The following is a 16,468-nucleotide window of genomic DNA, read 5'->3' as shown; positions in this document are numbered from 1 at the left end:
TAACAAAAGAAATTAATTTCCGGATTAATTTGAGAGTTGAATTTTTTATAGAAAAGAAATGAAAAAAAAAAACGAAGGTTTAAAAGCCATATAATACACTTATAAAATAACTTCACATCTTCATTTTGTTTCTCCTCCGAAATCTAAATTCACTCAATGAGATGTGAGAGACATAGTGTGATTATACTAAAAAAAAAAAAATAGTTGAATCACGTCATACATATTAAACAAGCAATTAATAATAGTAATATTTTCAATATATAACAAGTTTCCATTACTGCATTTTCTGTTGAGAGAAACCAAATATAATGGCGTTATCATCAGTAGCATCGAACCCTCATATGAGACTGCTCTCTTCAAAGTTTCTCTCTCGTTCTTCCCATCTACTCTCTATTCACTTGCAGAGGCAGCATTCAACTCCTATTCTCACTCGAAAGGCACTCACTTTTATACTCTTTGATTTGTTCTATGCCCATTTGTTTTTTGGATAAAAAATGATGATTTATAGTTGCAGATATTTGAAATTATTGCAAAGTTTCAATCTTTTGTGAATTTTGTGTTTGGTTTTATGAGTTTTAACTGCTGCATGTTTAATATACTGTATACATGTATGTATCCCTGCATTTTAAATGTTTTGGGTAGGTTTTTGTTCTGATTAAAAATGCAAACCCATTTGATGGATGAAATGAACAAGATGAATTGGATTATGTTTTTTTCTTCTTTATTAGAGTGTAATATCTATACATGAAAATGGAAATATTTATACACATTCATTACAATATCTACCATTAATTTATATTAATTTTTTGAAGAGTAAATGATGATTGAAAATGTATAGTGAATTAATGCATACATCCTTTTCCTTATTATTATTATATTCAAAATCGATTTTTTGTCATCCAAAATACTAGTATAATCTCTTTATATAACACAGTAGACGTGTTAGAATGGGACAGAACTTTATTTACAATCACTAGTGTGTCAATAGCCACTCCTACCTACCTACATTTTTGTTGCTAGTGTTGAGTATTCACTTTTTATATATTTCAATATTCACATTTTTATGTATATATTATTATCTGACAAAACATTAAAAGTAAAATCCTATTGAAATCTTAATAAAAATATGATATTGTATTTGACAAAAATATTAAAAAAACAAAAGGTCCTCGATGAGAATGTGAAAGAAATAACTTTTTGACATGTAATGACAGTATAATACCTTCTTGTTTTGGTAAGAAGGGTGGTCTTGAAAAATGTGTTGTTGTACACCATGACAACCACCCCTCTTACCAAAACAAATATGTATTGTACCTTAACCACCACTCTAATCAGCACCTTTTACATTACATGCCAAAAAGTTGTTTATTTACTTTCACATTTTCAGTAAGATCCTTTTGCTTTTTTAATATTTTGTGTCAATACCGTATCATATTTTTATTAAGATTTCAATAGAAGCTTTACTTTTAATTTAATGTTATTTAGAATTTGAATACTCAATATCAGAAAATAAGAATTCGGGTCGACATACACAAAATGCTTGTCAAGACGCTAGTAGAAATAGTAGAGATAACAGAATATAAATATAACATAATAAGATAGAAGGTTAAAACGTAAATTTTTCACCCAAAGGGAAGAAACAAGAGAGAATAGAACATATAAGGCTGTGTAGTGCCAAAGTCTATCTCAGTTCTCTAATAATAAATAAGTCAAATTGGTTTTTCACTGTGTATTTTCTATGTCAAATTGGTCATTGTTACATATGAAATGGCCAATTTTATGTCAAAATTTCACATTGAACTGATTGAAGGACCATTTTGATGTATTTATTTTTGGAGGACCAAATTAATGACACTGGTTTCTTTGGAGGACCATCAAGTTGGTCATTGTTCTCTTTATTGTTATTTTAAGGATATGCTTGATTGCTTGTCATTGATGCATGGGTTTTTGATAGTATAGTATCATTTTCTGACTAAGGGGTCTTGAATGGCAGATAAGCATGGATGCTCGGAGTGTCGCTTCTCAGCTTAATAGTTCTGGCCTTTTGAGGACACAGGGCCTTATCGGTGGGAAATGGAGCGATGCTTATGATGGGAAAACCATAAAGGTTTGGCATAGCTGTTCTCATTTCTTCTTCTTCTATCTCTCTCTTTTCCTTTTTCTCTTTCTTTCTGGCAAATTAAAAAGGAAGAGGGAAGCATGTACTTGCTACTCCGTTGTCAAATGGTACTGCTGATGGTTTCATTCTATAGCTGCAGTTTATACTTTTCTCCGTGTTTTATCAGTACATATTGCATTGTTTTGGTATTGATAATTTTTAAAATCTTATAATTCAATGATGTGGTAGGTTTACAATCCAGCAACGGGTGAATCCATAGCAGATGTTGCATACATGGGTGCAAGAGAGACGAATGATGCAATTGCTTCAGCCTATGATGCGTTTAAATGTATGAAACTTCACATTTTAATGTTACATCCTCCAGATCATTCTAGAAGCAGAAATATTGTAGAGGAGTAGAGTAATATTATCATAAATTACTGAATATTATGTTTTTGCAAAGATACTTAGACTTACAGTATAGCTATCAACTAGCTTAGCTACCAATGTTTCTTTTTATGAATAGAGTTTTAGTTAATATTTGCAGCAATGACATACTCACCTCTCTCTATATATATTATTTTTAGGATTGACTAGCATATAGTTAATATCTTTCAATGTTATTATTAGTTAATGGCGATTATTATTCTACTTGATTTGGTTTTGTCATATTAATCATACCCTCACCAACAATTTCCCTTTGCTGATGTATTGATGTTGTGTTGGTTCTTGTTTTTTATGTTGGTAAGAATCCTTGCTAGAACAAATGATGAATGATTTAAAGTTATGTTGTTGGTATCATTGGACTATTACTAACTAAGAAACTTTAAGTCTACTAGTAGATTTTTCATCTAATTCTGGTACCGAAATGTCAATTCTGCCCTGTCCAAATGTTGCTAGCTTAAAATTTTTGGTGAAATTGATACGACTTTGGACAATGATTTTTTCATATCAGGCCTTTAGAAAACACGAGTGACATACAAGGTTCTCCATAACTTCTAGAAAAAATTATGTTGTTTAGCCCTTTGGGTAAGGAGGAAGGGAGGAAAAGATGGCCTTTTTACCAAGTATCTATAGTACTAAGAAGAAGAATGCTGAATAGGAACCTCAAAGGTTAGCAACAATGGTAATTTATGGAGGGCCGGAAGGAAATAAAAGTCTTAAATAGATTTCCTCTTGGAACTTTTGAAGTTGTCGAATGCTGAAGACTAGGAAGATTTGTTGTGTTTTCTTTTGCCTTAGTTCTTCACTTCTTTGTGGACGTTTTGTGGAGAGTGTTCTAGGAGTATTTTCGGAAGCTATGGTGATTCATTTTTCTGCTTTCTCCTTTGGTTGATTCTTTTGTGGGGTATTCTTATTTTATTTGTTTCACCCTTTTCTCGTCTTTTGGAGGATTTAACGATACAATAACACAAATTTATTCTGTGTAGCATGGAGCAAAATCACTGCTGCTGAGAGGAGCAAATATCTGAGGAAATGGTATAGTTGTTCTCTGGTGATTTCATGAATCACTTACATTTTTTTGAAACATCTGACTTTTCTTATCATATGTATTTGTTATTATTTTCTAAGACCATTTAGGTGCTATCATTGTAATTTGATTTAGTCATTTTAGCTATAAATACTGCTTTTGCTATTGGCCAATTATTATAACATGGTATCAGAGCCTACCCTGATATTGGGTCATCCCGAGATGGGTATGAGCCATGAGTGGCTATGTTAATTGTCAAAGTCCCACATCGGTAGATGTTGGAAATTAACAAGTCTCACATCTGTAGGTTAAAATAAAGTTCAAGGGTATATAAGCTTGAGTGCTATGAGTCCAAATTGCCATGGTATTTTGGACACGCAAGAAACTCAAGTGAAAGGCCGAAAGCCGGACAATATGAATTCATTAGCACACTCTCCCATCCAAGAATTAAATGGGTCCGCTTCTAAGTTGTAATTGTTGATAATATGAGCCAATAGCCATTTATAGTAACTTAATGAAATCCCCCCTAGGTGGAGTTAGGCCCAATTATTCTTGACTTGGATGAAGCCAGCTGCATTTCAGCATTTGTATCCATCCATGACAGATTGACTTTATCACCATGAAAGTTCTCTAAATTGATTTGTCTAATAATATTTATGTGTTGGTAATTTTCTCCTCAATTCTTTGAAGGTGTGATTTGCTAATGGCAAATAAAGAAGAGATTGCACAACTTATGACCTTGGAGCAAGGGAAGCCTCTTAAAGAGTCTTTGGGTGAGGTACATTATAGATAAAATTTGTTAATGCATTTTTTCCCATTATTGTTTCTTTTATTTGTTACATATTTTCTCAACTTGATTTTTTATTATCCATGCTGCATATTATGAAAGTGAGTGTTTTGTAGGTAAGCTATGGGGCTGGCTTTATTGAGTTTGCAGCTGAGGAGGCAAAACGTATATATGGTGATATAATTCCGTCACCTCTATCTGACCGGAGGCTATTTGTTTTAAAGCAGGTAAACTTGAAAGATTATTTGGTCTTAAATTTCACATTTCAGCAGTTTTCTGGTGAAACTTTATAGCTAGACTGTATCAGCTGATTTCAATGCAAATGCACTTATAAATGATGGAGCGTCTACACCTAGTGTAATGCACTAAAACCAGTGGAGTATGATAGTCAGCATTACAAGTCATGTCCTATGGTTATATTCTAGTTTAGTTTTTTCCACCTAACTTAGAATGTTTTAATCCATAACTGTTGCATCTCACCACTTTACTGCATTGCAGAAGGAGTACACTAGCCACACTTCTGCATTACACTTTAACTGTTTTGTGATGTTAATTGCTCTAACTGTGTTGCAAGCACAGTAAATGCCCATGTTTAATAAAATCATGGAAATTGAAACTCAAATTACTGAGGAAAAAGAGTGAAGAAAATTAAAGGAATTGGTTGTCTTGTTTCCTTTAATCATGTTCTCCAAGGGTCTGTTTGGATGATGGAATTGGAATTGTAGTTCAGAATTTTAATTCCAATTCTTGAGAATTTAAAGTGGTTCATAATTATAAATTATATATTTGGGTACTGCAAAGAATTAAGACGTAGAATGTATGATTCTAAATTCATTTCCCTCGAACTGTTGGTGCAGCAGTGGTGATGGCCGTTGAAGCATGCAACAATGTTTGTTAATTATAACATCATTTCTTACTTTTATGCTTGGAATTGGTAATCCTGATTGTCTGTTTACGAGTTAAAAAATGGAGGAGGATGGCGAGGGGGAAGGTTTCGGATAGGCACACCTCCTATTAGCCTTCTCTTTCTTACCCCCCTTTCCCCTTTGATTCCCTTCCTTTCCTTCCCCTTCCGTTTTATAAGCCTTTTTTCTTTTCAAAACCCTCCAATTTAGGGGAACTCGAGAGTTTTGGAGGGCTAGCAAAATAATGTCTATCCCAAGTCTTGTCTTTCCCCTGCACCTTCCAACTCATGAACAGACCCTTCGGGTGTAAGCTAAGAAGTGAAAATAATAGGAAATAATTATTTTCCAACTCTATGGATTTGGACTTGAAATTTAGAATTCGAATTAATGTGCATGACGAAAAAATATAATTGGAATTGAGATGTCCAAATCCAATTCCAAACCTCAGTTATAACCCTAATTCCATGCGCTAAAAATCACCAAATATATCTAAAATAACTTTTCATGAAAGGTCAAATGCATCGTCTATGAAAATGAAGTCGGGGTTATTTTCTTTGTTGCTATCATGAGTATAAAATATTCTATGCACAACAACTTCATCAAACATAACAAATGAGTTTGGATTGAAGTATTTGAACTCTTGGTTTCTTTTCATCCTTAGATATGATTAGGACATGATCATATTTATGGCATCTCTTTGGTGTTTGGCTGATGGTCTATTCATGAAAATCACCTGAACGATTTATAATGGGATTGAGAGCATTACTGTACTGTTGCGTTTGTTTACTTTTCTATGTTTCTTTATGTCATTGCCAAACTTCCTTTTATCTTATGATATTTTCTCATTCATCAAAGAAAAAATAAACAGCTAGGTAAATAGAAATGACACCCAGTGTCAGTTACATTTCTTTGTTTATGTGAAATATGTCTACTAATTGAAGCCAAAATATGGCAAACTCTAAGTAGAGCTGAATTTTTATCTGAAGATCGTGTATCAAGTAGGATCCAAGTAGGTTCTTTAGCCAATGAAAATTATTTTCCTGATTAAAAAAAGAAGAGGTTTGATGCTAGCTATCCAATGCTACATATTTATGTCTTGACTTCCAACAATTTCTTCCATGTAAATGCTGCAAGGATGAATGGTTTTCAATTTTCTTTTATATTTAAAGCTCTCAATGGAGATTTTGCTGATTTTTTTATATTCAATTTCTGTTTGGTAATCCTGATTCCTAAAATTTCAATATATAGCTCTGACATACCTCTTATTTTGGTATTTACAGCCTATAGGAGTTGTAGGTGCAATCACACCATGGAACTTTCCCCTGGCTATGATTACCCGAAAGGTATTTTAAGTTTGAATACTGACTGTCCAAATGTTACCCATTTTTCGCTTTCAAGTACTTTTAGGAGCAGTTGAATGACGTTCATTTTGAGAATTATGCATTTTGTGTTATATTAGGTTGGTCCAGCTCTTGCATGTGGCTGTACAGTGGTCATAAAGCCCTCTGAACTTACGCCTCTCACTGCTTTAGCTGCTGCAGAACTCTCTATTCAAGCTGGAATACCTGCGGTAGTTTCTCATGCCTACTTTAATGTCGGAATAAAACTTAAATGCATATCTGGCTATTTGATTTAAGCCACTAGTTTGGTATAAATTTTGCAGCAACTTTGAGCTCCAAGTCTTTGATTTACCTGCCATTTGTCTTGCTAAATGTTTGCAGACTTTTTCTGACCATTTCTTCTTTGACCAATAAATGAAGTTTCCTTTTTTCCCTGTTCACTTTTTAATATCGTAATGGTTGTTATTAATGTTTTAGGGTGTTGTGAATGTGGTTATGGGAAATGCTCCTGAAATTGGAGACGCTTTAGTTGAAAGTCCACAGGTATTGTAACTAAGTACTTTTATGAAGCAATTACCTATCGAATGTAATTGAACATCTGAGTAAGAAATTACCAACCTTATTTAGGTACGCAAGATCACATTCACGGGCTCAACAGCTGTTGGAAAGAAATTGATGGCAGGTTCTGCGAAGACAGTAAAAAAAGTATGCTTAGATGTTATTATGAATTTTTTCCTATTACAGGATCTAAACATCGTTATCTCCAAATGGACTTTTTCCGCTTATACATTTGTTAAACTTTTAGGTATCCCTGGAACTTGGTGGCAATGCACCTTGCATAGTTTTTGATGATGCTGACCTGGATGTTGCAGTAAAAGGAACTGTAAGTTAGAAAGGATGAGAATACATGTTGAATACAACCATGATCTTGTTTATGATGTTATTTTATATCAATATGCTATGCCTGATTTGATAATAACTTCATGTATTCAGTGCCTGAGACCTTTTGATGATGACTCTAACAGTACTGGATGATTCTTGAGTTCTCACTTTATGGCGTTAAAATGATATTTGAAATGAAAAAATATTATTTATTTTCTTATTGATTAATGCTGTGTTATCATTTCTTAGAAAGCATATATCTAGTGTCTGTAGTAAACTTACCAGAAAAGGAAGTTTGTGTCTATATTAATATGACTTCTACTATTAACTAAAGATTCTTATCTATTCGTATTGTACTAATTTTATGTTGCATTGTTTTGGCGGCCTTTTTGTGATTTTTGTCGGATTTGTTGTTTCCCCCACTGAAAAGCATCTTAATTAAATGATTAATTATCTTATTAATTATATGTGAGTTTTTAATATTTTCTTCAACAATTCAACAATGTGTTCCTGACTTCTCTCTCTCTCAATAAATGCACATAACTCTCAACTTTGGGGACTTGGAAACCTCTCTAGTGTAATTTCTGATTTTGGATTCTATACATGCATTCTTCCGGTTAGGAAGCAATGTACACATCTGTGGTTGGGGACAACTCGAGCACGTGATCAGGGACAACTCGAGCACGTGGTTGAGGACAACTTGAGCACGGGGTTGTAACAACTAAAATAGATGAATAAAATTATAAAAACTAAATAGAAGCTTCAAATTTTGGGCTAATTGATAAAATTGAAATTTGAGAGGCATTTTTGTGATCTGGCCGTTCTACTTTTGGTATAGTAATGTTTAATAACCATATCGTTTCATTTATTTAATTGCAGATTGCAGCAAAGTTCCGTAACAGTGGACAAACATGTGTTTGTGCTAATAGAATTCTCGTGCAAGAAGGTTAGATTAAAATGACAGTTAACTATCAAATTTACAATTACTTGATTTGGCACTTCCTTAATCTTCATTTGATCATAGCATGTTTATTATTCCTAATTGATGAAGTGCCTTGCATAGCTGCTATAATCAAGATGACATTATAAACTGTTTGCTGGATTTTCACATAGCATTTTGTAACCCTGTATCACCCTAATCATAAGGCTCACCGTTTGTGATTGCATCTATAGTTACTTATTTAGTTTCGATCACTTAACCATGAGATAAAATTTAGTGTTTTTTTCTTCTGAAGAATAGAATAAAATTTTGAAATGAAAATAAGAGAATGGGGATAAATAATAAAGATAGACTGCAATTACATTCTTATATTTGATTTTGCTCCAATTATTAGTGTTATTGAGGTTTCTTACTAAAAAATATATAAATCTGCAGATAGATGCATTACTTTTTGCTGAAAACAATATTGTTAACCAAACTTTCTCTTGAAGGTATATATGACAAATTTGCGGAGGCTTTGGTTGATGCTGTCCAGAAGATGAAAGTTGGGAATGGTTTTGGTGAAGGTGTCGTTCAGGTATTTATTTGATTTTTGATTTACAAATTTTGTTTTTTCTTTTGAACCATCTATGGAAATGGTTTTTCTACCCCTCTCTTTCCCACTTATGGTAATTTTGAGTCTTCACTAACTAAGACTTCTCATTTTGAATACTTTGAATATGATTTTCCTGTAGCAACATGTTTTGAGTGTTGGTTTATGATAGAACATTATGACATTATTCGGTCCATGTAGCCGACCCCATCTAGTGGGATTAAGAGCATTACGTCATTGTTGTGATATGTTTTGAGTGTCACTACACTTTAGAGTCCTCTGCCAAATTGAGAAAATACATTTGTTAAGTTTTCGGCACCATGGTGTAACTCAATTATCGTTTTCTGAACAGGGCCCTCTGATCAATGACGCTGCTGTGGAAAAGGTCTGTCTCTCTTAGTATTTCAATTTCTGATATGAATTGTTGCAGGGTGTCCATCTAACTCATCGGAACTTCTGTGCCTCCGGGTGTGCTTTGTAATTTTGCCTTACAGGTGGAGAACTTACTTAATGATGCTACATCGAAGGTTTGTAATCTTTGCTATTCCTCCAGTCTGATTTCCACTCCGCCTCCCCTGATTTCTGTGGGAACATTCTACATAATGATTAGTATTTTTGAAAAAAAAATTCTATTTATGGCAAATATGAACTGTATTTTTCCATCTGAGGTCCCCTCTGGGATTATTTGTTACTATCACAAATTTTCTATCCAACAAAATGTTTTTTCCTGTACTCACCTTAGGGTTATGACTGAAGGTTTTATCTGCATAAGGTATTTTTGGCATTATTGTTCTATATAATGTACGATAGCTGTTTGGTGTCTTGTAATTTTTAGAATTTTCTGTATCCCGTGTCGTATCATATTCAATGATTCATATCTCGTGTCATGTTTGTGATTCATTGGCCCCCGATATACTTGAACAACCAAGTCCTATTCCCCAGGGTTGTGATGGCTACATTGATCAATCTACTTGATTGTGCTATATCAAAAACCAACTTTCCAGAAAAAACCATTTATTTGAAGGTCTTTCTTAATAGTTTCTTCTAAGGTTTAGTTTCTTTTACTATTTAATTTTTTATTTCAAGTTCTTCCTCTCCTACTTGAACATAAAAATTAAAGTGTACATCTCCCTTTTGTATTCTCTCTGGAATATATAGCATGGTGGATAAGCATGTCAATTAACGTAAGATGATAATTTTGATGATTGAGTTCCTTTCTTATCTGCAGGGGGCTAAAATAATTTTGGGGGGCAAAAGACATAGTCTTGGATTAACCTTTTATGAACCAACAGTTGTCAGTGATGTCAGTAATGAGATGGGCATAGCAAGGTATACCTTTTAAGACGCAACCTAGTTTTTGTGCCCATACACTAATTGATGTAAACAACTCACATCTTGGATATATTATAGTATCTGGCCTTCTAAGTTGGAAGCTGATTCTACACATTAGATATTTTGTGCCCATACACTATATTGGTCAACTTAAACTTACTCTTCGATATTTATAATAATGTTATGATGACTGTGATTGAATATTTAAAGGGTGAATATGAACGTGCCTATGCTTATGTATGCAGTTTCCCATGCATTTTCACTGTTCTAATTGTACTAAACTGGAAAGGTTATAAGATTTTCTATCAAAATAGATAGATGCATGTCATTGTTAGTAAGATCCATACTATAAATTATCTATTAGATTTTGTAAGAATGATCATGTTGGAATTTTGGAGAGAAAAAGCAGTCTCTAAGAGAAGGATATCGTCAAGAAAAATCATAGGTGTAAAATCAAGAAGGTTTTGGAGATAAATGATTTGGACATGATTTCTGATAGACCATTATGGCATCTTTCGATCCATGATTTTTTGGTACTTTGTTTCTGTTAATTCACCAATAGGATTTGTCTTACTCCAGAGAGGAAGTATTTGGTCCCATTGCGCCCCTTTTGAGGTTCAAATCTGAAGAGGATGCTATCAATATCGCTAACGACACTAATGCAGGTTGTTCTTGCAGCTATATTTCCTAATTCGGTTTTTCTACGTACAGTCTGGAAGAAAGTTATTTTTTTACTCCCCTATACTGTTTCATCATATGTCTGTTCTTTCTCTCTTTGCAATTCATGTTGGCAATCAACATTTTTTGACCATGTAACCTGACTTGTACATATGAAGGTCTGGGTTCGTACGTATTTACCAACAGTATCCAACGATCATGGCGTGTTGTTGAGGCTCTTGAATATGGACTTGTGGGTGTCAATGAAGGAGTAATTTCAACTGAGGTGCGTCTCTTTTCTTATTAAATGATATAAATGGGGGTGAGATATGTCTTTCAATTTTCATGGACTTATCTCAATCATCTTCGTGTCTGCGTTGATGTAGGTGGCTCCATTTGGCGGTTTTAAACAGTCTGGCCTTGGAAGAGAAGGCTCCAAATATGGAATGGATGATTATTTGGAGGTAAATACAAATTTAAAATGGCAGTTCTCATTTAATTTTAGAAAACTAAACTGCATCATATTCCTTATACATTAGCAATTGTTTTCCTTTTAAAGTTTGTATAAACTTTGGAGTCAATAATTAATAGAGAAAATGAGGTTAGAAGCCTAGAGGACAGAGATCATCTGTCCCAAAAGGTATCTCATTCTCTGTTTCAGACCAATCAAATTTTAACAAATAATAGAAAAATGTTACTTTTTGCTTTTAAAAGTTTTCTTTTTAGTTACATGGCAATATCTGATTGGCCTGGAACATGGAATGAAACACCTTTTGGGACAAGTGATCTCTATCCCGAATCCTAGAACCTAGAGAAACATTTTGGAAGATTTTTTAGTATGGTGGAAGTTAGGGGAAGGTGTTGATGTCACAGTATTTTGGGTCAATACAAAAAGCTTTTTATACTTGGTAATTTGGTATATGCCATTCAACTATTTCAAATGTAGAATGTTTCCTTACCCTTGATTTGTTCAATGTGATAAAAGAGTACACCTATTCATTCAAGTTGAAAGATATAGCTGACATATATCACATATTATAAAGGAAAATGTTAAGCATAAAAAGTACCCTTGCATCAGAAAAAAAGTCAAATTTATTACTTCAAGGGCAACCCTAAGGGCTGAGGTTAACATAATCCTAAACTAAATTTTATTAAATCTTTTTACAAAATTTCTAAGGATAAAATTTAATCTTTTACTATTAATACTGTCCAAACTCAGTTCTCAATGTTGTAGTTGGTGTCAGTTTTAAAAAGACTTGAAGTGTGAAATTTGTCATATCTTTTTGTTAAAATGTAGATTATTATGTATGCCATTGTTGAAATCTTTGTTTATTCCTTTTTTAGATCAAATATGTGTGCATGGGAAACATTAACAAATTATGAGGCAGAGACAAAAATAATGCTATATAGTCAGTGGCTGCTGAAATGTATTTGGAGTTTGGAATAAGAAAAGTGAGGGATGTGTTTATCACTTGCATAAGATGCATGCACATGCACATTGTGCTAATAAATGTAGGGCATGCAAAGAATTTTTGGGCTGATACCCATTTTTTGGTTTCTTTTTTTCTCCATATGTTTTATAATCTGCACTTTCTGAAGTCTTAGAACATTTTAAGAGCATATAGAATGTACCAGATTTAAACATAATGGAAATTTTCTTTGACCCTTTGTTGAAGGAAAAAATGGTGTTGTTTCTCTTCTGTCTGGTTTATTTTTCTGCTATTCCTATTCATGGTTATCAAATAGGGATTCAAATACCAACAAGGCATTGGTTTAGTGGTGTAAAGTCCTGCTAGATCCCAGAACGATCAAAAGGTTAATGGTTCGATTCTTGGGAACAATACTTGTGTAAAAGAGAGTGTAATATCTATACAATGACAGTGTAGATTTATACAAGGTTAGTGTATTATCCACCTTTTATTTGTATTACTTTTATTTAGGGATGACAATAAAAACCGAACCGTAGGTACTCGTCCGAACCCAATCCGAATTTAACGGGAAAACACGAAGTGATTGAGTTCGCGTTTGGTATAGTTGATACCCTACCCCGAACCCGATTAATATATGTAAAATTATTAAATTATACATCAATATTATAGAACCTATATATATAGAAATATATGTTTCGGGTGGGTTTCCGTCTGGTTTGGGAATTGTAGCTTTGTTTTCAATCCCGCTTAATTCAGGTTTGGGGTTTGGATTTCGGGTTCGGTTTGGGTAAGCACAAACTTGACCCTGTCTCATTGTCATTCCTACTTTTATTTAAGAGTTAAAGATGATTGAAAATGAATGGTGAATGATGCAATAACAATGTAAAAACTCTTACATTGTTGGTGGAACAATGATCATATGTCTCAAAGCCTCTCCTAATTCTCTGTCCCCATCCATTAAAAATCGTCATGTAAGTAAATATAATTTTTTTTAAAAACAAAATTATACATTTTTATATTACTTGTTCACATTGATTTTACTGAGACATGATTTAGGGACAGAGAATCTCCCTCTTTCTAGGTGCATACATCTATTTCTCTCTGAGAAAATGTTCTGATATTTGTTGACATTTTGTATCATATTACTCCACTATAATAGTGATTTTCTGTTTTTATTCTAATTCATGTTAACTATAAACGTGATCTTATCTTTTCAAAATTTCCATACAATAGAAAGTTGATTTCTCTTCACCAAAAAGGTATTCATATGTTAGCTATGCCCATAGAATAATGTCCTTTTCTAAACTTGATTTCTTTACTAGCCTTTCAAAACGTTATTAACAATGATGGTCAACACACTAATAACAACAATCATAAATCTAATAATGTTATAATGCATTATCATACAAATATTAATAAAAAAGTTGGTCTTTGAGGTTTCCATTTATTGAGATACCAGAATAGTAGATATATATGAAATGATTAATCAAAAAGTTAGGAAGTTAGATGATAGTTAGAAGTTTCTATTTCTATTTAATAGTTAGTGTTAGTTAAGCCATATGTGAAAACTTGTATAAATAACATATGTTGGGGCTGATTCTAATAATTGATTTCTTTCAATCACAATAAACATAAGTTGAATATTAATGTGTGCATTAACTAACTCTTTCTTCATCATCTTTTCAAGACCTTAACAAACCAATTATTGTTGATATTATGTTAATGTTATTATTTTAATAGTTAACAACTTTGTCACCACTCAGATCCCAAATGTCAATTTGTTATATATATACACAAATTGTTCGATTTTTTTATAATCAAAGGTATACATCACCTTATGAGTGAAAGACTAATCTTTTCAAAGTACATGATTGTCATTTTTAGTCAGTATTGCTCTCAGAAATTAAATATTTGATCTTTTAGTTTATTTGAGGATCTAATAAATCTTATATTAATAGACTAACTTCTTATTGGTACAAGTTCTTCGGAGGAAAGGAAAGAATGACTATGCATAAATTAAAAAGTTGGACTACTAAAAATCATAAAAATAAAATGAAGTGATTAAAATCACTATCCATAAAAAAATATGGATAAAAATACAACTAAATATGATGAAATAGTAAAGTAGTTGGAAGCTGGTATAAAGTAGGTTTTTGTTTAAAAGTAGAAAGTAGGTTCTGAGTTGCGAGAAAACCTATGTTTGATTATTCTGAAAATCGTTGTAAAAACAATGTCAAAGTAAGATTTAATATTGTATTGTTAGATATTTCCTCATGATTGGTGAAATACTATTTTTAGGATTTTGAATCTCATGATTCTCATACATAATATAAAATAAGGATATAAAGTCATATCTGAATCCAAGTTCTCCGATCTACTCATTTGATGTACCTTTTGAGAGAGTTTTGGTATGATGACCTTCTTCAACGAAATTATTAATTCCTTTTCGTTTTCTCTCTCGTGGGGAGAGGTGAAAAATATTTGTGATTTGTTATATTGAGGACCATAACCATTCCTTATGCGTTAACTTATAGGTTCCCATTATCCCCTAGAGGCCAACCGTTTGAGTATCCTCTCATTAAGCCCATATCCGTTATCAATTTCAGATTATTAGTAATTAGATCATTTGTTTTGTAACAAAAAAATAAGTAGCCGATATAATTATATTAAATATATGATGTCAGTGGCAGATTATCTTGGGGGCAGGTGGGGGCAATTGCCCCCTGGATTTTTCCTTCGATTACATTTTTTTTTACTTTTTCCAAATATATATAGTTTTTACCTCTTGCAATTTGTATGATGTTTTAAAAATATAAATAATAGATCAAGTTCTCTTACGTATATAAATGTTGATATTGCTTATAATATTATTACTTCATTTGAGTTCATAATGATTTTACACTTATGAAATAGATTATAAAGATGACATATTTTTTGACAAAAAGATTTAATGGATTTTTATAAATAATTTAATATTGATAACATATACTACCATATGGATTTAAATGAGCAAATGAAAATTTACTTGAGATGTCAATGTTAATATTTTATTGTTGATGTTGTTACTCATTCATGTTAGAAAAACTATCAATCATCTCTGAATTTAGTGCAACTTTGACAATAGTAGGAAAATAACGCATATTAGTTGTTTGATATATTTATTCATCTCATATTAACTATTATGATTTAGCTACTACAAAATGATCATTTTAAGCAATGAAGACACCCAAATAAAATTATGTAGTAAGGTAAGAGGTTTCCTATAGACAACATGATGATTTATGTTGGAAGGGAAATAGTTTAATATTTCACCGTTAATTCAATCATGGACGAGTTTAAGTCTTTAAAAAATAAAGAGTGACACTTTAAATGAATGTACATTTTTTCATATTTTTTGTTATTCAATTAATTAACCTATGAAGTGTGTAATGAAATATTATTGCCCCTCCTAAACTTTACATCAAGATCCGCCACTGTACGATGCCCATCTTAATTATAAATTATGAATTTCTAACAGTCTCCCACTTGGGCTTCATATTTTTTTCTGAAATAATTATATCACATATTCTTTAGGCGCGCATCTGTATGCTATTCATATTTAGACTTTTCCTTAATATAATCTAGTTCATCTTATATATCAACTATGAAACCACTGCGACTTTCATCACATTCAAACGTGACTCGACCACGATGATCACCATACCAATATACTAAATAATATAGATCAAATATGGATGAGTGACATGGAAATTTCATGCAATGTGATCTTAAACATGTCCATTTCCAACTGGTGCTTCTTTATTCTTTAGTAAGATCAATCTAAAGTCCTTAATTACAACACAATAGTTACAATATACAAGTTTAAAATAGAACAATAAACCATCAACATTATTATGCATAAAACTATATATGATGTTCAAAGTAAATCATAAAACATATAGACTCCCACTAAACTAAGGTATCCTTTGGAGCAATATGCTCATGAAAGACTTTATGTATCAAACCCTTAATCAATGGATCAACTAGCATACAAT

At 32.3% G+C, this 16,468-nt stretch overlaps 1 protein-coding gene across 1 annotated transcript; it reads left to right on the top strand.

The window, feature by feature from the left end:
- Positions 274 to 12,667, top strand: LOC109347982 (succinate-semialdehyde dehydrogenase, mitochondrial-like). The gene is made up of 20 exons (XM_019588145.1): positions 274 to 437; positions 1,994 to 2,107; positions 2,348 to 2,447; positions 3,529 to 3,577; positions 4,260 to 4,347; positions 4,473 to 4,583; positions 6,542 to 6,604; positions 6,721 to 6,831; positions 7,079 to 7,144; positions 7,229 to 7,306; positions 7,407 to 7,484; positions 8,363 to 8,429; positions 8,915 to 9,000; positions 9,368 to 9,400; positions 9,510 to 9,542; positions 10,244 to 10,344; positions 10,927 to 11,012; positions 11,184 to 11,290; positions 11,391 to 11,468; positions 12,349 to 12,667. Exons 1-20 carry the CDS (start codon positions 309 to 311, stop codon positions 12,385 to 12,387), a joined length of 1,617 nt encoding a protein of 538 aa, XP_019443690.1. The 5' UTR covers positions 274 to 308; the 3' UTR covers positions 12,388 to 12,667.

The sequence above is a fragment of the Lupinus angustifolius genome, chromosome LG05 (assembly GCF_001865875.1).
Source record: "Lupinus angustifolius cultivar Tanjil chromosome LG05, LupAngTanjil_v1.0, whole genome shotgun sequence".
Classification (NCBI taxonomy): Eukaryota; Viridiplantae; Streptophyta; class Magnoliopsida; order Fabales; family Fabaceae; genus Lupinus; species Lupinus angustifolius.
The sequence above is the reverse complement of the archived record's forward strand: the minus strand, read 5'-3'. Positions and strand labels throughout refer to the sequence as shown.